Source organism: Schistocerca piceifrons, chromosome 1 (assembly GCF_021461385.2).
Source record: "Schistocerca piceifrons isolate TAMUIC-IGC-003096 chromosome 1, iqSchPice1.1, whole genome shotgun sequence".
In the NCBI taxonomy this organism is placed as follows: domain Eukaryota; kingdom Metazoa; phylum Arthropoda; class Insecta; order Orthoptera; family Acrididae; genus Schistocerca; species Schistocerca piceifrons.
The window spans coordinates 457,754,074-457,776,924 of record NC_060138.1 but is presented as its reverse complement, the minus strand read 5'-3'; the positions used below and the strand labels follow the sequence as shown (position 1 = coordinate 457,776,924).

General features: G+C 42.1%; 1 protein-coding gene across 1 annotated transcript in view; it reads left to right on the top strand.

Annotated features, from left to right (window-relative positions):
• Positions 1 to 22,851, top strand: part of LOC124792692 (structural maintenance of chromosomes protein 3) — a 205,756-nt gene that overhangs the window by 1,410 nt on the left and 181,495 nt on the right. The window contains exon 3 of the mRNA XM_047257959.1: positions 22,012 to 22,050. Coding sequence (XP_047113915.1) covers positions 22,012 to 22,050 — 39 coding nt within the window. The remainder of the gene's footprint in view (positions 1 to 22,011; positions 22,051 to 22,851) is intronic.

Below are 22,851 nucleotides of genomic sequence, written 5' to 3'. Positions count from 1 at the left end.
CCATTAACTCCTATCTATAAACCACAATTGTTGAACTTTTTTTGTTTATTTATGATTACTTCTTTGCAATAGTTTTATTCTTATACATGACTTACATAGTCACATACCTCTGCAGGTTATGGCAAGAGATTGTTTCAAAAATGTCTTATCACATAAATAATCATGACTGTAAAAGTCCTGAGAGGGGTTGGGTCTATTGAAAATTGCGATTGCACTCATCAGCTTTGACCTATGTTCTGTGATGTCATGGTGTGCAGTGTTTTTTAATCATGTCATATTTGTAGATGGCTTGTAGTATTTGGTGCCACAGTCTTGGGTTAGGCGTTTATTTTTTGAAGTTGTTTATTAGGTATTTTAGCGAGTCATACAACATTGCTCACTGTGTGTGGGGTTGTTATCGGAAAAGTCTGCTAGTTTGCTAGTGAGTTACTTTGATTTTGCAGAGGGTAATGGATTCATGCGTGTGTTTGGTATTATTAGTTCCCTGTGCATAACGTGGTCAAAAGTTTAAAAGTTTCTTTTTTGTCTGTAATATGTATGATAAAAAAATTCTAGAGCAGGTCATTGCTTTCTGCAGTGTGTAAGGATGTGATATCTATGATCAGATTCGTGCAATTATTTGGGCTGATTAGGTAACAGGTTTGACAATTTGAGTGTTCTGGTGTGTTAATATACTGGCTTCATTTTATCAGCTCTATAGCTGAAGTGAAATTTGTATGATTGCAGGGGGTGTAAAATGAAATTTGTGACTGGGTTGAGGTTTTCTTGGTAGGGAGGACACAGCGTGTTATCTTGGATTGAGAGTCATTAACAGAAGTAGAACTAACTGCAGGCGTACACCAGTGAAATGTATCGAGACCCTTGTTGTTCATGCATATTAATAGTCAAGCGGCTAATGTCAATATTCACATCAGTTGTCGAGCTACTGTCCGAAAAAAGATGCACAAGTATCCGGTCAGATCATGACAAGATTTCAGAGTGGTGCGAAGCTTGGTAACTTGCTTTAAATGTTTAGAAATGTAAAATTGTACACTTCACAAAACAGAAAAGTGGTATCCTGTGACCACAGTATCAGTTAATCACAACTGTAGTTAGTCAATGCATTCAAATTCCTGAGTGTAACGGTTTGAGGGGAATAAAATTGAATAATCACATAGGCTCATTTGTAGGTAAGACAAGTGGCAGACTTCACTTCATTGGCAGTCAGTCAGTCTACAAATGAGTCTGCTTACAAGTCACTCTTGCTCTACATTTTAGAATATTGCTTAGGTGAGTGTGATCCATACCAAATTGAAGTGACAGGGGAATTAAACATATACACAAAGAGGGACAGCATGAATGGTCACAAGTTTGCTTGGCTTGTTGGTCATTGTAACGGAAGTGCTGAAAAACTTGAATTGGCAGACCCTTGAAGGTAGACACCAATCCCCACATGCAATAGTCTTTTTTTTGAAGAGCCATTGTTAAGAATCTGTAGGTATTCTTCATCCCTGGCATATTGGTCTGTCAGGACTATGAAGATAAGGTTAGATTAATGGGATTTAAGCAGCCATTCTTCGTGCATTCCATATGTAATTGGAGCCGAAAGAAGCTCTAACATGTGGCACTGTGTTAAGTACCATCTGTTATGCACTTCACTGTGGTTTATAGAGTACGTATGTAGCTGTACATAATATTCTTTTGTCCTTGTGATAATACAGGGTGTCCCATTTGAAGGAGGCCCACAAACATTTGTTTAATTCACATTTAAAGGCTTTGCGTAAAAATCAGGAAATTAAATGAACATGTCATATCTTGTTCGTGGGAAAATAAAGGTGAATCACAAAAGGTGCTAGAAGTGACTGCTGTGAACTCATAAACAAAATTGAACATGACATTGAGATTCTCAAATGTTGCTGCCAGAACCTGTAGTGTCATTGCCTGGATTTCATGGCTGACATTCTCTTTTAAATTTTCTAAATTGTGTGGTTTTTTCCTGTAGACCTTGCCTTTTAGGCCAACCCTAGGAAAAACCAAGGTGGTATTAAATCAGGTTACCTGGTTGCCACAGTCCTTTCAAAATCACTCTGCCAGGGAAAAATGATTTGACGTCAGCTGTGGTTACTCGAGATGTGTGGCATGTGGCACCATCCTGTTGGTACCAGTCGAGGGTAAGTTCTTCATCCACCAGCTAGTTCACAGCCTCCCGAAACATTTCGATGATACGACACTGTGACGTTGCACAGAACGCACCGATCTTTTGTGAATGCTGGGGTTACTCAACCAGTGCATTTTGATTTTCAGACTCCACAAGTATTTATTCTAAGAGTTTACATAGCCAGAGAGGTAGAACCACGCCTCATCACTGAACCATGTGTGCTGCAATATTTCTGCCCTGTGAGCAATAAATTGCTGAAGCTAACGGCAAAATGTAATGCATTTGTCTGTATTATAGACATTTAGTTCCTGAACAACTGTAAACCTGTATGGATACATGTTGGCTTTCTTCACAGCTCTGTAACATGTGCTCCATGACATTCCACATTTCTGAGATGAACATTGAATAGACTTTGCAGGAGAGGCCAACAGTCATTGTTTCACTTCAGTCACTTTTTTTTCCGACAATGGCGGCCATCCACCACTGTGAAGATCCAAGATTGTTCCACTGCTCCCCGTCTTGTTCACTAACTTTTGCGTGCAGCATTTAGACAGTGTATGCTGGTCACCTAACAGTTCAACAAACATTCCCTATATGTTTTAATGGAACCAGTAATTCAATATTGTTTCACAAGAAACACGCGCTCTTTGACAGAATAGTCATACATTGTCACTGAACACTGAGTCCAGCCACAGCAACATGTGGAAACACACCTTTGTTCAGGTGTGCAGTGTTGCCCCATCGAACGTCACAAATTACAGGGTGCAATTTCGATGGAATTGCGACATATGTTTGTGTGGCCACTTTGAGTGGGGCACCCTAGGTATTTTATTTCACTGTTAATTTAATTGTCTTGAAGAAGCTTATATGTAGACAAGATTTAATTAGTACTTTGAGGTTGCTTCGTAGTGTAGGATTGCGTTTTGTTCTCCCACTACCAGTCCCACTCCTTATTTTTTTAAATTTACTATGTAATAATTCTCTGCTTATAATGTACCAAACAATTTGTCAGAGTTTGGTCTGTTATCTAATACAACTTTTATGAACTTACCTTTTGTTTTACTGTTTATTACAAAACATGCCATGAGTGTAGACACTGGACTACACTACAGATCAATCTGATGCCACAATGTTTATTTCGCATTCAGTTTCATTGGCTTCATAAGCTACCAACCAGATTTTCACCTTCCAACCAAACCGTGTCCTTCGGCTGTGCTACAGTTGTATATGTCACCACAACCAAGATTTCAGAAGGGAAGTACTATCGCCCACTGGCCCCTTAAAGTGATGAAGTTTTCAGAAATAGTATGTTATTCCTCAACACAGCTGCCATAGAGAACTCAACAATCTCGCTCATGTAAATTATAAATTATTTATGTTGTGGTCTCTCATGTTTTAGGTTGTTCTGCTAAGTTATTGTTTTCATTTTGTGCACAATATTTGAGCAACTGACCCACCCATCTTCTTCGGATGCTGAGAGTCTTGCTGTTATGTATATTTGCTGCATGGGCTCCAACCAGTGTGAGTGTTGGTCTCGCACTGCCATTTTTAGCAGAGTTCGATTTTGATACTTCCTACGCCTTTTGATGCTCTTATTTTCAGAGCTTGTCCTGATATTCCATGAAACACGAATGTCTTCAGCATTTTTCTGCTCTGATGGATGTAATGTCTGGCAAGATTTTACTAAATTGAGTGCCAGATCCCAAGAGTTATGTAAGCTGAAACCTGCATCCCTGTTTTGTTAGGTTTTCTGACTAAAATGACCAAGCAAATCAACTGTCACTAATAACGAAACAAAATACGATGAAACCAGTGCCCATACAATGTTTCTGGGACAGCGTATTTAAGGAGTGTATTAAAATAAAAATGTCAGAAAGACTAATAAACAAGGCCGGAAAACACTTAATTTGCATTTCACAAATATCACAGCAAGCTCTGAAAACAATAGCACGTTGAAGGGCTTAATGAAGATCAGTTATTGAACCTAGCAGTAAATAGCTGTGTGAGACTGACAATAGTTCGCAGATGGCTTCAGGAGTCCAACAATAGTTCACAGCCTGGTGGAAGTCCAGGCAGCGAATGCACATAAACAGCAAAACCCACAGCACCTAAAGAAGATGGCTGGGTCGGTCATTGAAGTAGTAACTCAACAGGTCACATACATAAAAACAAACCGTTATTTATGTTGTGTTTTAGAACATGCATTGTCACTGTTCTTCGTGGATTTGTTTTCCTTTTGATGCTACAATAACTAAAAATGATAGCATTGTAGAAGGTTGGATCTTTTATTCATACTGAATGAAGTGCAGATGAACTTTCGCACGTGTTAGGCTGTCATATTGGATCCCTAAGTGAACCAGCCCATACAAGATTACTTGCCACAGGTTTGTTGCAGTTTAGAAGGACATGTTATTCATCAGTGATACATGTTTCCCTAAAGCTTTTATTGATTAGCAAAAATCTTAATATCAAAAGCTTTCTTTCACATTGGTGATATTCATACGAAAACATAGAAGTAAACCAACAAGAACTGTAGTTGAGCCCACTGTCCTAATGACACAAATGTAAAAAAGAAAAATTGTAGACATGAACTAATGCACTATCAGGAATTCCTTCACCATTGCACACTGTTATCAACAAGGAATGAGATTGCAAATGTAATCTCAGGTTAGTAGGTAGTTGCCACTCTAGAAATGTGATGGCAGCAAGGTTTTAGTTTTGTAGATTAATGTTAACTTAGTTTGCAAGATGCTAAATGTAAAATATTGGTAATATTTATGCAACTGCCATAACAGATGCTCAGAAAATATCTGCAACTAATAGGAAAAAAAAGATCAATTTCACACTAGTGGGATCTAAGGCAGACTCGCCGTGAGCAGTAAAGCTATATATTGATTATATCCTCCTCAAACTGTTTTATTGCCAATACATCTGGAAAATTTTTCCTCCAGCGTACATCCGAGGACAAAGTGTCAGTTTCAGTCAAGCAGTAGTAAGAAAGTTTTATGTAACCACTGACAGCTGAGAAAACAGGCAATGTGTTTTTAGTGGCAAAATTACATTCAATGCTTTTGTTGTATTTCTTATTATCTAACATGATATGGAGTGCAAAATCTTTTGGAAAGGTAGAGATGCTACTACGCATAACTGACAATGCTGTTAACCCCTGGCCCATACTTTTTTTGGGGTAGCATCTGCTATAATAAATAGAAGGCAAAGCTTATGTATGAAGTTCTTAAACATTAAGGCCTGCCTCACAGTGCACACAGAAGAGAAGACAGAACAGAGGTGCATCAGGGCCTCTGCAGTTCAGTGCATACCGTAGCACTTTTGCAGCACAGCACTCCCAAGTTTGAAAGGAAGTGGTAATTTTCAGTTGACCTGGAGCTGTTGATTGAAAACATATTACAGTCAGAAATCTTCTGTTATCTGTTTCCTTTTATTTCCATTATAAACATTATTGCTCTGTAGGTTTAATGGCTACATTATACATTTATTTCTATAGAAATAGGTTCAGTGTACAGATTTGGTAACAAACATTTTTTTCATATTCAGTATTACGAATAAAAAACTGATTGATGGGACTCTACATATAGCTCAATAGTGGCAGAGTGCAGTTCGATGGAACAGCTGATATACATCAGGAACACGGACAACAGGTGCAGCAGAGGCGGAGGAAAACTATACTGCTCGGACAGTGGCAGAGGCCTGCGTCATATGGCTGCCTGTGCTGCGCATCTGGTGGGTCCTTATGTGGTTCCTCATTGGAGTGCGAGCTTTCTAAACAATGGGCTCCCTCAGCTGTGTTTCTGCTGCTGGGCCTACGAATGGATGACAATCTGGAAAGAGTGAAGTGTCTCATGTGCTCAGAATTTGAATGTGTTTAATGTGCATCAAATTTTAACACAGGATTTTAAGAGCATCCACAAAAATGTTTCCAAAGAACCTCAAGTCTGAGCAGAACAACACACTGAAGTATGTGTGTCTTGATCTTACGGATCACCATCAGTGGGAGTCTGAATTCTTCAGTTGCTTTATCGAAAGCGATAAATCATGCGTTTTCAATGTGATCCCTCGACAAAATGCTAAAATCAGGAGTGGCACATGGCAAACACTTCCTGTCCCAAACAAGAGCAAATCCAAATTCAATTTGATGATTGTTTAACAGTATTATGAAAGGGATAGAAGCTTGTGGCCAAAAGGCCTTCTTCTGAAATAGAAAACACACATGTTCACACAACTCGCGTACACATGACCACTGTCACTGGCCACAGTGGCAAGAGACAGAGATCATGTGTTGTTTTCTATTTTGGAGGAAGGCTTCGTGCTTGAAAGCTGGGCTATATAGCAGTCTTTTCCATTGTGCCTGACTGCGACTCAGTGTCTGTTCTATGTGGTATTGGAAGCCTGTCCTTTTATAACATTGTTGTTATTCGATCCTGGACTTTCTATTGTTTGTTGAGTATTTGTTTTTCGACAGTTGCAGGTTCATCCTCAAAAAATTTATACCACTGGGATAAATTGTTAAGCAAACTTCTTATTGTGAAGTTCTTGAAAGAAGTGAGTAGGGTGGCATGTGTGTGACCAGGTATCGCATGAACTTGTATTTTGCACCATTACAGCGTGCACTATCGCATGACAATCCCCATCAATATATTTTGAGCGAGAAATAGCATGCCCTTGGCTTACAGGTTGGTGAGTTTACACCGAAGTTGTCAGCAAAACTGCAACAAAGAAGGAATTCAACAGCTCATCATTGTGCGACTACCAAAGGAAACTATTGTGATGGGGACAGCCTCACTGTATAAAGTAATAAAATTCTTGGTTACAAATAAAAAATCTTATTACTAAATGATGCAGCTCGAGATCGGGGTTGCCAGAGGTTCTGGGAATGAGGGATTTCCAAACACATGAGGAAAAATCTGAAAAAAAAAAAACGCTGGAAAAAATCTCGTTTTTGTCTCAGTAGCTGAAATGGTTTGTTTACTGAGGTGTCATGTATCATCTCTGGCTGGGTGCAGCTGAGTACATGCGCCACTTCCCTGCTCCCTCATTTCTACTGCTTCCCTTCTCCTTGCAGTCTGTGTGGATCTGAGTCTCAGAGACTGTAGACGGAGTGCCTGGAGATGTCAGTCATATGTGCCTGAGTTGTGTCTTGAGTGATGTGAATGTTTGTGTGCTCTTGTGTTCTGACAAAAGCTATGGCTGAAAATGTAGTTGTGAGAGTGTGACTGTCTTTTCTACGTGCCTGTCTGTGGCTCAGCAATCATCTTTGTGGTGAGTTGCTACCTATCATTATTCTTCTTGATCCTGAGAGTATTTGAACAAGTAATCTGTTGCATGTATTGATCACCGTGGTCTCATTTCATCAACATGCTGTCTGTGGCTCATGAATAGCATGCCACACTAGTGGATTTCCGTGTCGGGTCAAAACCGGAGGCCATTTTTGGATATTTGTAATTGCTCGGACCTGCCAATGTGAAGCCATTTGGTTCCAATTAATGTGCAGACCCTGCCCGTTGGATCTAGTGTCAGTGACCTGCTCACAGGCCAGGTGTGTTTGTGTGTGGCGTAACACAGGTGATTTCCATGGTTTATCCCTGGTCCCAGGACTGCAGTGCTCCTCAGCAAATCAGAGGCAATGGACGATGGATTTCAGGAATTGCGACTGCCTCACCACAAGTATGTTTTACAGTGTGGCATTTTATTTGTTCTAGTACATTTTGGCACTTCAAAAGTAGTTTGTATGCTAGAAAGTATGGACAATAAGAAGAAGAAAATTGTATCAGTCGTTGGTGGTTTGTACGCTAAGTACTCATATATTCACACAATACCTGTTCGATAATAGACATAACACAGTGTGATTAATAACCGAATATAATGAACATAGTAGAACCACCATTTTATTGGCAGTCATCTACAGTGTTGGTTTACACAACTCTTTCCCACCTTATACACTTCTTTCACGAGGCCTACTTTTTTCCTTAGGCTATTTCTGAAATCAGTGAAGGTACTTTAAATATGTCTTGCAACCCCAGGGAAATGCGTATTTTTGCTACCAAATGTGTTTTGTTTTATTGAAATAAAAAAACATCATTGGTCTGGATGAAACACTTATACCATTTGGCTTGCTTTCTCCATCTACAAACAGTTCAGTACAAAAGATGTTGATGTTAGTATTTAAGATATTTGCTAACATTTTTAGATATTTTTCTCATTTGCACCATTGTTTCTTGTACCATAGCTGCAAAGACAGATTGTCAACTTACATTTTAACTTAGTCTTGAGATCTCAAAATTTGTCAGGGAAAAATGCTAAAACTTGTCTGGAAATCGGGGAACCCTGAAGATGTTTTAAGACTTATTTAAAAAAAACTGGTGACTGTGTTTCACAGTTCTGCATTAGCTGTCATGTATTGTTGACCACTGTGATTCATTATTTTATTTTTTTAATGTTGTGGTTAAGTTAGGACGAGAAGAGAGCCTGAACAGTCATCATAACAGCAAGAACGTTTTACACTTCTGAATATCTACCACAAGTTTCTGACTATTGTCCTCTCCACCTCGATCAAACAGATTGCATAGCTGGGGCTGCATCACAATCAGAGCATCCAAGATACATTTCAGTTTGATGGTACAAAACACTTCATCTGCCTGCTATTCTGTTCAATATAGCCAGCTATTGACACACCCTCTTGTGTCTTGTCACACTCCACAGCAAGTACTACCAACATTGTTACGTAAAATAAGTAAATGAACCAACAACCATATTCCTATTTTTTACCACATTTCATTTATAAATACTGAGTAGAAACTTCAGAAAGAAAGCAAATGTAAATGAGGAAGGCAAACACACGCAGCTGATTGATGTGTAGCACATAGAAACATCTAAAACCAAAGATACATTACCGGCATCTGAGTTACTGTTCTTTTTCACTGTAATAACACACGCACACAACCACAAGGATGCCCAAACACACCCACGACTGACTGAATGAGTGGCTGCAGAGGCTGCCTGAAGTGGTGGTGGTGGGGGGAGGGGGGGGGAGATATGTGGCAACCGGTATGGGGCAGTATATGTTATGTAAAGAGTTAATGGATAGTGAATGGGAGCCATGATAGAATAAGGTAACGGTGGCTTTCAGTGGAAGATGTGAAATGAGGATTAATAAGGTGACATTCATAAAACAGATGGGATGGTGATAAGGAAAGGTTAAGCATCAGGTTTGGGCTGCAAAATTACAAGAGAGCTAAAGTGACAGATAAGAATAAAAAAGACCTTAGTGGAAGTTTAGATCCAGGGACTAGCATAAAAGATATGCTGCAGGGGGAAAGATACAGTTGGAGGAGTACTCAAGCAGCCGTTTAGGTCATTAGTGTTATGATGCAACTGAGTAGTTCCATTTGTGGTTGGCTGCTTCGCCTTTTGTATTAAACAGTTGTTGTTTATTTCCTATCCTAGTTTCATATTTACCTAACCAAATTGATATTTAACAGAACAAGCTGTTTACAAGTGTAACAGCTGCAGCCTATTTATAATAATCAGTGGCACATTTCAGGACTCTTTGTCCTACGAATCCACATAATGAGAGTCTTGTCATGACCACGGGAGAGTGCATTTGGGTGTCTGTGTGGTTGTCTTTGTGAATGTGTGTACTTTTGATAGAAAAAGACCTAATATGAATGCTTTTTCTGTTGCGTATTTCTTTGCTCCATGCATTGACCTGCTCCAGTTGAGTGGTTGCTTTTATCTTATTTTAAGTATGTCTCCATCCAGGAATGTTATAGGTAGGTGGAGTGATAAATAAAATATTATTTCGATTTCTGTGGATGATCACATGCTTGCTTTACATTAGATGGGAATTTGTTGAAGTCCTTTGCACAAGAATACAGAAGTCTACTATGAATCTTACACATGGACACAAAGTACACTCATGCTCATAAATTAAGGATAATGCTGATACATGGTGAAACAATGATCTGGTGGGTGGTTTGCAGGTTTAAATCACCCCAGGGTATGACCGTTCTGTGCATTTGACCTGCGGTCATTGCACTGTGGTGCTGGAAGCAGTCCACATACGCAAAGGTGTGTTTGTACATGTCAGAATACAGTGCAGCTAGTAAGTGTGCAGACGTTTTCAGTCAAGCTAATGGTGACAGTGTGTTGAAAATGGTTCAAAGAACACATATTGATGATGTTATGAGGGGTAGAATACTAGGGCGACTGGAGCATGGTCAAACACAGCAGGTCATAGCACAGGCCCTCCGTGTGCCACAAAGTGTGATCTCAAGATTATGGCAATGATTCCAGCTGACAGGAAACGTGTCCAGGTGATACAGTACAGGATGTCCACAGTGTACAACACTACAAGAAGAATGATATCTCATCATCAGTGCCCGCAGATAGTCACAGAGTACTGCAGGTAGCAGTAATCGGGACCTTACTGCAGCCACTGGAACGGTTGTCTCCTGACACACAGTCTACAGGTGACTGAACAGACTTGGTTTATTCACCCAGAGACCTGCAAGGTGCATTCCCCTGACCCCTGGTCACAGGATAGCTCGTAAAGCCTGGTGTCAAGAACACAGTACATGGTCATTGGAACAGTGGCCCCAGGTTATGTTCATGGACAAGTCCAGGTATAGTCTGAACAGTGATTCTCATTGGGTTTTCATCTGGCGTGAACCAGGAACCAGATACCAAACCCTTAATGTCCTCGAAAGGGACCTGTACGGAGGTCGTGGTTTGATCGTGTGGGGTGGGATTATAATTGGTGCACATACACCTCTGCATGTCTTTGACAGAGGAACTGTAACAGATCAGGTGCATTGGGATGTCATTTTGCACCAGTATGTCTGCCTTTTCAGGGTGCAGTAGGTCCCACCTTCCTCCTGATGGATGATAACGCACGGCCCCACCAAGCTGCCATCGTGGAGGAGTACCTTGAAACAGAAGATATCAGGCGAATGGAGTGGCCTGCCTGTTCTCCAGACCTAAACCCCTCCGAGCAAGTCTGGGATGCTCTTGGTCGGCTTATCACTGCATGTCTTCAAACCTTTAGGACACTTCAGGAGCTCCGACAGGCACTGGTGCAAGAATGGGAGGCTATACCCCACCAGCTGCTCGACCACCTGATCCAGAGTATGCCAACCCACTGTGTGGCCTGTGTACGTGTGCATGGTGATCATATCCCGTATTGATGTCGGGGTACGTGCGCAGGAAACAGTGGCGTTTTGTAGCACGTGTTCAGGACGGTTTTCTCAACTTATCAGCAATACCGTGGACTTACAGATATGTGTCATGTGTGTTCCCTATGTGCTTATGCTATTAGTGCCAGTTTTGTGAAGTGCCACATTGTGTGGCACCACATTCCGCAATTATCCTTAATTTATGAGCATGAGTGTATGTATGGAAATTATTTCCATATAGATGTTGGAAGAGGCCTGTGTATGACATCACTTTATCTACTTCACACCATATTCATATTGTTTACTTTTGCTGAATGAGAGCTTTTTTCTGCATTTTTCCGGAAGATAGTTAAACACCTAGCCTGCTGAACAATCCCCGTTGGCTATCTGATGGCTTCCAGGGGTGACAAAAATTTTATTTTCAATATTTCAGGTAATGAAGGCGAAATTTAAAATGCTGCCATAATCTACTCATTAAGAGGTATAGCCTTATAATAAGGGTTATACACAGTAAGACAACAGTTAAGGTTAAAAACTGTGTTCATATCTTGTGGCAGCATAGCTTGGCATGCAAATTATCCTTACCCAGATTATATTCATCCAGTATTTGAGAATGAAAACACTTGGTGACTTCCAACAAACATTGCACATAATGTCAAATCCTTGCAAAACTTTTTCTCACTGACACACCTCCCACGAAGTGATAAAAGGGAAACCTTTTATCCCTTACTACATATTTGCTGTTTGCACAGTACATGAACGTCAGGTATGACATTTTAATTTACCACTTAATATATTCACAACACATTTCACAAATTTTCTTTGCGTGTCCCACCGAATGTGCCAGTAAAATGATAGTGTGGCACATAAACAGTCCAGTCACATTAATGTGACTACCTGTCAGAAGCCTGAACAATTATCTTTTGCAGTGCGTACAGCTGCAAGATGTGCAGGAAAACAGTCAGTTGGTTCTGGAAGGTACTGACATGGATATGGAGTCATGGTGACTCCAATGCTGCATTGAACAGTGCCAGGGTTCTCGTTTGGGGATCCATGCTCCGTATAGCCTGTTGTAGCCACTGCTGCCAAATGTAGATGTTGGCGTGTGGTAGAGGAATGTAGGACGTGGATGGAAACTGTCAGAATGCGCCGTATTAAAACTCGGCCATGATCTTCAAGTGTTTTACTATTCCCAGCTACAGTGCCACGTTCCTCTCTGTGTACGTCACAGGGTCCCGCAATGCCGAGGACGCCACTTCGCTGTCAGCAAAATAGCTTGGCACCGAAGGGCTACCTCAGCGACCTGTGCAACGTACTGCGGCGTGCTGGCTGTGTACAGCCGCGGAGTTTTGACAATGTCAGGGTCGGCAGCCGAATCAGCGGCCTTCATCCCTGTTGCCTCAGTGCCACTCGCTGGGAGCCGCAGGGCGGCCCGCTGCGTCCTTCTGCGGTGTCATGGTTAAGGTTGCTGCAACAACAAGCGCCTGCAAGCCATCAGCTAACTTCGTGGCCCTTGCCTCGGGATGCCTCTTGTTTGTGTTGGGAGCCAACAAGACTGCCCGCGGTAGCGGGCTGTCATGTGGCCCGACACTGGCTGGCGACGGACCCCGCGTTGTCCTCAGAGGGTCGAACCAGCAACCTGCCATGGACTGGAACGCTGGCGCCCCATCTGCTGCTGATGTAGCCGGTGGTGTGACATGCCCCACCATCCAGGAGAACTGCCACACTTGAATCCCCCTCGTTAGAAAACCAGCACCTATTTGTATGCGGCTGTGCACCTCTGTTTTGTTAATGCACCGCCATGCAAATCGCTGCATTTACTCTTTTCAGCAGTTCGACGTCCCTGTGGCCTCCATTCTACTTCGCAACTGCTGGTCAGCGTAACTTACTGTCAACAGGCCCGCGCCTGGTTGTGACTTGTGCGCTCAGAAATATTGCACCAAATTTAACTTTCCTACCTTAAACGGTGGTGCCACTACATTATTCCCCCCTTCAGAAAGACCCGGTCCCCTTTCCGATCTCTAACTACTCTTAAACTTGTTTGGGTTGGCACGTACTTATGACATATTTACTACTACCATTAGAAAACATAGATGTGGTCTGGTCCTCTTAAACACATGACATGAGACAAAATGTAAAAATTCCTTACTGGATGATCACTCCACTTAATGCACGATCAATCCCTTACCTAGCCGTCTTACGCCCTCAGTATCCAGTCCACTGGGATTTGGACTACCGTCGGTTCCCTCTTGAAATTGGCTCTCTGCCTGTTCAGAATGAAAACAACACACAACAAAGTTAAGGCTGTGATGGCACTTGGAACAGAGGTGCTCAAAACGATCATTACTTGTCATTGCCTTTCCCTATATTGAGCGACATGCTGCACAAGCTGTTCGTCTGATATGTGCCCCTCTTGCTCTGAAATGAACTGGTTTACGAATCTCAACAGACGTGACTCCAGAGTTTGATTTAACAAGGTCAGATTCTGCCTTTGCACAAACTCTAAAGTTGCTTCTGGCCAGTACAGCTTTGGCTGTGTGACATTCAATTGCGCAACTCCTGAAATTGACGCTGGCAGACGGAAGGTGGCTCGTACTATGTTACACGCAGTACCATTGATTAAAATTCCACTCCCCTTGAGCTCTATATGTTTTGCTTCTACAAAACAACTTCTGTTCAAAACAACTCACAACTACTATCAAATTTTCATAGGTGGAGAAGATCCGATGCATCCCGACCCATTGCAAGCTCAATTTTGGTTCCCAGTGTCCCTTGGACAGTCTATTTCTTTCCTCGTGGCTAAAAATAACTGCACCGTGCACGTGTCCGGATTGGTGCTTATCACTCTGGCTGGACATACCATTATCTTCCCTCTATGGCAGCTCCGTAATTCCTCCCTAGTCATCTTGGTATACCGGGTGTTAACTGCCAAGATCAGCAATATGTCCTCAGTTTTTTACTTCCGTCAACTTGCTCAATGCTCCCCTTTTCAGTGACCTGAGGACAGTGATCACCATCACCGTTCCTCCCTCTTCAAAAAGTCTGCTGTCCCCAGCAGGCTCACAGTACTCGAAAACAAATGCAACATATGAAAATACAATGCATAATTAATCTACGCAAACCCAATGATACATAACGAGAAAACAAAAACCTACAAATACTCTACTACTTTCTGGATCTCAAAGCATACAGTACATCATGCTGTACTCTATCATCGTGGTTTTCCCTGCACTTAACACTTCTCTCCACTCTCTGTTTTCCTCTTCCCTTCCTGTGACATGCCTGGAATCACATCCGGACAACCTTTAAATGACCGCAGCCGCCCAATGTGTACTATCTTTGTTCTAGTTGGCAGCTGAAGCTTAACATTAATGGGGGATGTGGTTTCAACTACTTGGTATTGGCCATTGATACCTCGTGACAAGCTTCTTCGTTTTCCCTTTTGCCGTATAAGGGCTGGATAGCATTACCCATTGCCCTACTCTGTACTGCGATAAACTTCTTTTCCGCTTCAGTGTGTCTTCCTGCCTTTCCAAAGCCTTCATATTCGCCTTTTGTACCCATTTCCAAACATCCTGAATTGTCCTCACGAATTGATGTACAGATACATCAGTCCTTCCTTTCTGTGACTTTACTAAATCAAACGGTGACGGCATTTTTCGCCCACCCCAAACAGAGACAAACCGGTATTGGTATGGACTTCTGCATTGTATGCGCATACAATATGCTTCAAATACTTGTTCCACTGAAGGTGATACGAGTCCACATAAAAAATCAGCATCTTCCCGATTGTTCTGTGTACCCATTCTGTCCTTCCGTTCGCATGTGGATGCAATGTGCTCGTCCTCAACTTCTTTACGTTCAACAATTTACACAGTTCCTTCATAAGATCTGACATGAAGTTGGTCCCTTGGTCAGTAATTATTGTCTCTGGTACACCAAATTTCAAAATACAGTTCTTTATTAACGCTTGCGTGACCATTGCTGCCTGTTGATTTGGCTTAGCCACCATCTCCACATACCTCAAAAAATGGTCTATTATTGTCAGAATGAATCTGTTTCCTGATGGTGTTCAACTGAAAGGTCCTAAGACATCAATTCCCAACAGAAAATGGACATGTCGCTTCTGGCAATCATTGTAGCTGTATCCCTTTCCGTCTCAGATCTGCTCTCTGCGCACTTGTATACAATTCTTGACGTACTGATCCACATCTACTTTCCTACCCCTCCACCAATACCTCTTTGCCACTCTCCTATTCATCGCTCTACTCCCACCGTGACCAGATAACACATGATCATGTGCTTCTTTTAAAACCTCATCTCAGCTTCGCTGACACTACTACTCTTGGTCCTAACTTCATTTCTCTGACAGAAGACCATCGTACATATTAAATTTTGGCTGTGTCTGATACAATTGTTGCCAGCGTTCTGTAATTCTTGCCATACTGCTAGGTCATAATCTATGACTTCTACTTTTGCCACCTTTCTACGCATTGCACCCACATTACCGTGCTTCTTCCCAGGCTTGTACACCACCCCGTAGTCGAATGAACTAAACCTGACAGCCCATCTAGCGAGTCTAGTGGACGGATCCTTCAACCCCAACAACCACTTCAACGCAGCATGATTTGTCACTACCCAAAAATCTTCTCCCATATCAGTAACATTTAAAATACGTGATTCCATAGTTTACACCAAGCATCTCCCTCTCTGTTGTTGAGTAATTCCTCTCTGCTGCATTTGATTGCCTAGACTCATTGGCTACAGGATGTTCTTTCCCATCAATTTCCTGACTAAGAACACACCCTAATGCTTGATTCGTTGCATTTCATGCTAGAATAAATTTCTTTTCAAAATCTGGAAACGCAAGAACCGGACTTGATGTTAACACTTCTTTCAGTTTGTCAAATGCTTTCTGACACTCTTCAGTCCAATCAAATTTCACACCCTTCCATAGAAATCGTGTCAGTGGCTGCGCTAAATCTGCAAAACCCTTCACGAAATTTCGACAGAAATTGCAAATTCCGACAAATTATTGTACTTAACTGTTTTCGGCTCCCGAAAATCCCTTACAGCCTGTACCAACCTCGGATCTGTTCGCAGTCCGTCCTTATTAATGATATGATCTAAATATTCCACTTCTTCTAATGCAAAATGACACTTCTCCAGGCAAATGAGCTGCTCTTAACCTCATAAAGACTTCCCTTAACCGCTTTCTATGCTGCTCCATACTACTTAAAAACACTGTAATGTCATCCAAATAGACAATACACTGCCGTGGTTTCAAACCCCTTAACACACTGTCTAGCAACCTCTGAAACATTGCCAGAGCATTTTTTAAACCGAATGGCATTCTAATGTACTGGCAATGACCTCCAGGAGATGAGAAAGCAGTTTTTGGACAATCCTCTGGAGCCACCTCTAACTGATGATAACCACTTGTCAGATCCATCGTAGAAAAGTACTGGCACTGTCCTAAGTGATCCAAAGTCTCCGATATGTTTGGAATGGGGTATGCGTCCGTTACTGTCTTATTGTTGAGGTATTGGTAGTCACAACAGAACCTGTGTTTCTTAGTTCCATCCATAGACTTTTTAGGCACGACGACAGTGCACGCTCCCCAACAACTATTGCTATGCTCTATAATACCGTTTGCAAGCTGCTGATCAATGAAATCCTCCACAATCAGCTGCAAATACCTCGGTATTCTGTATGGTTTATGGTAAACAGGTGCTTCATTCCCTGTCAGTATCCTATGTTGAACTAATGGAGTTGCTGGTAACGGCCCTTGCAGAAAAAACAAATCCTTAAATTCCCATGACAGTTCTTCCATATGCTCTTTTTCGCCTCTTTTCAAATGCTTAACTTTGTTATGCAATGCAGTTCTATCAGCAGTTAGTGGTTGATCGCTATGCCTACCTTTCGAACACCAGTCTTCGTCGTCTGGTACATCCAAATTCGCTACTGAAACTCCTTTTCCCAAATTCGCATCTACAGCGCTAAAATTATCCTTGTTCACTGGGACTACTAGCCTGTCGTTTCCCTCATGTACGCGTACAATACTATGTTTCACAAAACAACCTAATGGGTCCAAAACTTCATTATCCTCCAATGGTTCAATAACACATACTGTACCCACAGGTAGGTTTGACTCTACATTTACCCAAAGTGTCTTCCCAGTGCCACTAGACACACACTCATGCGAATTAAGCCTTAATGCTAATGTATGTGGCTCAATTGGTTTGTTCATTACGTTGAATGCCCCTCGCCACAGCTCTGCATCAACAACAGTTTTCTGTAGCTGAAATAACATTCCACCAAGTTCCATAGTCAATTTTGGCATGATGTGGATGCAAGAAATCTGCTCCTAGGATCATGTCATAGCCCTTGCTTACCCTTGGTACTACCTCCATCCATGCATTAAATCAGACTTTTCCTATGTGAAAGTCAACTGTTACTGACCCCAAAGGTGTGACCTCCTTGTCCCCCACTCCATGCAGCCTATAACGTGGTGGTTCTAACTTCTTCGTCCCATTAAACTCTTAGTAGCCACTGACACTAGCACCCCTGTGTCCAACAAAATCTTAAACTTTTTAGTTCCTATGGATCCTACCACTGAACATGCCACCTCTGCATACATATTTGTAGCATTGAAATTAGTCGGGAGCTCCCTTAGGTGGGTCTTGGGCCCCTTCTGCCATTTAACGATTGTCCATCTCTAATAACTCCACTTCTCTATCCTCTATGCTGCTGATTTCCACCCCTTCCTCTATTCCTCGGTGACTGGGTACATTGGTTCTGCACATGTCCCGTACGACCTCACTCATAATATTTTATACCCGCTGTAAACGCTGTTTGTCGATCACGTACCTCCGTTGCAACGACTATTTCCTCATATTGGATTGCTAGCTGAATGGCCGAATACAACTCTTTCGGAGTCCCTTCATGCACTTTCTGCGCCATATGCACCGGTAACCCCCTCAAAAATACATCAAGTGCCCTTTGCTCAGCCTCCTGCAGCAGAATACCATTTGCTTCATTGCTCTGACCTAACTCGTAAGTATACTTATTAATTTCTCTGTTGTCTCCCCGTCTCTTCGTCATTGTACTCAACCTCTCCCTAAAGTACCGAGCGCTATTCTGTTTCTTGTACCTCTGTAAAAGCCCCTCCGTCAACTGCTTGAACTGTCCTGCCTTCCTTAAGGCCTGAGAACACCTTACATATGTCTTCGCTTCACCCGTTAATCTAATCTTCGCTAGATGTAACAACTGTTCATCAGACCAACCATTCATCACAGCTGAAGTTTCCAAGTCCTCCAAATTTTCAGATGCTTTGCCAGAAAATGGAATAATCAGACTTGTGGCAGCTGGCTCAGTCTCCTGGTGCAGCTCCCTAGGCAACGACGACTGATCAGATGCGCTTTCCCGCTCGCTCCTAGGTGTTAATTCACTTCTCAACTGCGCATTGTCCGCTGTCAATTGTGCTACCTTTTCCAACAAAATCCATACCGCTTCTGATTCCTACACACCTTGTGTCCCTGACTCTGCCATTGTGTTGTTTTCGTTCCCAGTTAGTCCCATTTCAACCACATTTTGTGACTGTAATGCAGGTGGTGGGCTCGAACGTCGTACTGTGCAGATGATGCTTGCTATTCTGACACCAAATATAGCCGTCACTGCCAAATGTAGATGTTGGCATGTGGTGAAGAAATTTAGGTTGTGGATGGAAACTATCAGGGTGCACCATATTAAAACTCGGCCGTGATCTTCAAGTGTTTTATTATTCCCAGCTACAGTGCCACGTTCCTCACTGTACATGTCACAGGGTCCTGCAGTGCCGAAGACGCCACTTCGCTGTCTGCAAAACAGCTTGGCGCCAAAGGGCTACCTCAGCGACCCATGCAACGTACTGCGATGTACCAGCCGTGTACAAATGCGGAGTTTTGACAGTGTTCCTGTTGCTTCAGCGCTGCTCACTGGAAGTCACAGGGCGAATTGCTGCGTGCTTCTTTGGTGCCGTGGTTAAGATCGCGGCTACAAGAAGTGCCTGCGAGCCGACAGCTAAATCCATGGCCCTCACCTCAGGATGCCTCTGGTGTGTGTTGGGAGCCAACAAGACTGCCCGCAGTAGTGAGCTGTCGAGTGGCCCGCCGCTGGCTGCCCACGGACCCTGCGTTGGCCTCAGAGGGTCGAACCTGTGGCCCGCCGTGGACTGAAACGCTGGTGCCCCATCTGCTGCTGCATGTAGCCGGTGGTGTGACATGGCCCACTGTCCAGGGGAGCTGCCACACTTGAATCCCCCTTGTTAGAAAACCGGCACCTATTTATATGTGGCTATGTGTCTCTGTTTTGCTAACGCGCCACTCCGAGTCACATACTCATAACACCTAGGTTGCGCCAATGGGCCCCTTCTGCCTGTAACTTGCGCCATGCAAACCGCTGTGTTTACTCTTTTCAGCAGTTTGACGGCCCTGTGGCCTCCATTCTACTTCGCAACTGCTGGTCCGCATAACTTACTGTCAACAGGCCCGCACCTGGCTGTAACTTGTGCGCTCAGGAATCTAACTTTCCTATCTTAAATGGTGGTGCCGCTACACTGCGTGGAATAGTGCTAGGTTTCTCGTTTGAGGATCCATGCTGCTTACAGCCTGTTGAGGTGGTCCACAGATTCTCGATTGGGTTTAAGTCTGGGAAGTTTTGTGGCCATGGGAGTACGGTAATGTCGTCCTGGTGCTCTTCGAATCATGCATGTACGCTGTGGGCTGTGTGGCACGTTGCATTGTCCTGCTGGTAGATGTAGTCATGCCAGGAAAAACAAACTGTGTGTAGGGGTGGACATGGTCTCCAAGGATAGATGCATACATCTGTTGATCCATTGTGCGTTCCAGAATGACAAGGTAGGGAATGTCACGAAATCATTTCCCAGACCATAATGCTCCCTCCTTTGGATTGGACCCTTCTGATGAATGTTGCAGCATGTTTGCTTTCAGGCAATTGAGCCGTACATGCCCATGGCCATCTGTCTGACACAGCAAAACATGTGATTCATCTTAAAAGATTGCCTGTTGCCACTCAGTGGGTGTCCCATTGCAGTATTTTATTCTATGTCACTTTCCAGAGAGGAAGGGAAAAAATGAAAATATTGGATGGAGTCAAATGATTTTGTACTTAGAAGCAAATTTCTTATTTCCATTGTTATGGATCGCACTAAACCAATAGGTAATTTTGACTGATTATGGGGGAACTATGAAATCGGCACACGTTTTAATACTCTGCAAAAAAACACTATCATGTTTGAAAAACTAAGCCCATTTTCCTCCTCTCACATTGACACTATTGCCGAGGCTCTCTGACTCATTAGAATAGTACCCCAGCTCAGTATGTAAAGGGGAAATCCTGCCGTACCTTAGGTGTAGATGAGAAGGGGAAAATGGGCTGAAGGTTTAAATTGAAATTGGTATTAGGGAGGGCACTGAACTTACTTAGTCCATGCAGGTGTGGTTCCCCACCACATTACAGTGATGTAATGGCTAGCACATCTCCTAGTTAGCAGGAGACCCATGTTCAAGTCCCGGCTGTGTCATTCTATCATTATCAAAAATCTGTTGGTCGTGTAAAACCTCTGCCACAGTAAATCTAATAAATCTGTATTTGCTTGTTATTAGTAAGAGTAGTGTTTGTTGCCATAATGAGGACACAGTCATTGAAATTGATACCCAAATTAATTTCAAATAGTTTCTATTTTTACAACTGCTGTTATCTAGAAACACAGTTTCATTTGCCTCACTGTTCTTATTTGTCCTTTTAATAATGCTGTAGATAGTGTTTGATGTATTCTGAGAGTGCTTTAATGTTAGTTCACAAAATGTGTGTTCTGCTTTTGTGATAGTGTAGATGATTCTTTTAAATGTTGTAGTAATGGAGTTTTCACTCACGGTGACAGTTTATATAGGCACAAAATACTGTAATGCACCGTGTTATCCATTCATTTTTCCTGCTTCTCATGCTGCAGCAAATGGGCTTCATCTTCTTCATCACCTTCTTTTTTTCCCATAAAATGTAATTGGAATAATGGACAGTTAGTATCTTGTGTCTTAACTCTGTGTGTAGTGCCTTGCAAGGTACACATGTAGAAAACATAGTGAACTGTCTGTGTAAACATTAGCGTAACTACTGCAGCTGTGTCACAGGTTGTTTTTGTGCTTATAATTTGGAAAAACAGTGATCATACTCTTATTTTGGTTGTTTCAGTTGAGATTTGCTGTGTTTGTTATAAATTAGTGATGCAGATGCTGTAACATGTATTTTGATAAGATCGTCATTGAGTGGTATGTTATTCCTTTTAAAGCTAAATTGTTGTGTCACTTTATGACATTTCAGTGTAATCACAAACCCAAACATTCTTTATTGTAAGTCCATTCTACTTGATCTTCCATGCGGAAGGATGTAAAGTGACATGTCTAGATGCTACAAAGAAATATTTTTGCCAGATACACCTAGGTCCATTTTATCATCCTCTTGATTACAAATAGCCAATACAATTTTAGATTGTCAGTGAAATGTAACCGTATAAGAAAAATTCTGGAGCAAGGTAGGAAGGAATATTTTCAGCATAGGCTGTATGTATTTCATATTTTAATTTTTGTTGTGTTCAGTCAACTTTTAATACTTGTTCTTTTTTTTCAGTTGGGCGGAATGGCTCAGGGAAGAGTAATTTCTTTTACGGTAAGTCAATTTCATAGCTCTTAAGTAGCGGTATTTAACTTTGTATATGTTTCTTATAAGAAGTCACAAACCGGCTGGCATATATGTGATCACTAATTGGGTTTCTTTAGCTGAAGATTTTTTTTCTTTGTCATGACCGTGTTGTTGGAACAGATTTATTCGCATCTGGCAAAATAATTTAGAAGAAAAGGTTGGGAAATTAAGGATACTCAGTAATTACGTAAGAGTTGCCATTCTGTCTCTTGAATCAAATGGTAAACTGTAGGACAGGACATACTTGCAAGAGTCATTCTTTGAAAACTTGAACAGCTGTTAGTTTGTTTACAACATCCTGAATGAATCCTCTGAAGGGTGCATGGAAACCAAAAATCAAAATCCTCCCTGCATGTGGTCATTCCAAACAATGAGACGTGGGGGGGGGGGGGGGGACAAGCTCATCACACAGTAAGCACATATGGGTTTACTGGTTTGGCACAACACATCATGACAATTACTTCACAACAGCTTTGGTTACTCATGGTATCATATTGTTAAACCACCACCGTTGGCAGTGCAGGACACGAAACAGTAGTGGCCCTGGTTAAGGACGTTGGGAACAAATAGTAGAAACATTGGAGAGGACAGTTGAGTAGTAAAAGGTAAGTGAAGTCAAACCAAAGATTGAAGTATAAATGATGAAGTGAGGAGCAATGCATTGAAACGAAAGAAGCTGGAGCAAAGGGAGCAAAAGACAATAAGCTTAAAGATATAAAAGAAAACCAAATAGAGTAATTTACACTTTGGGTCCTGAGCCATAGTGCT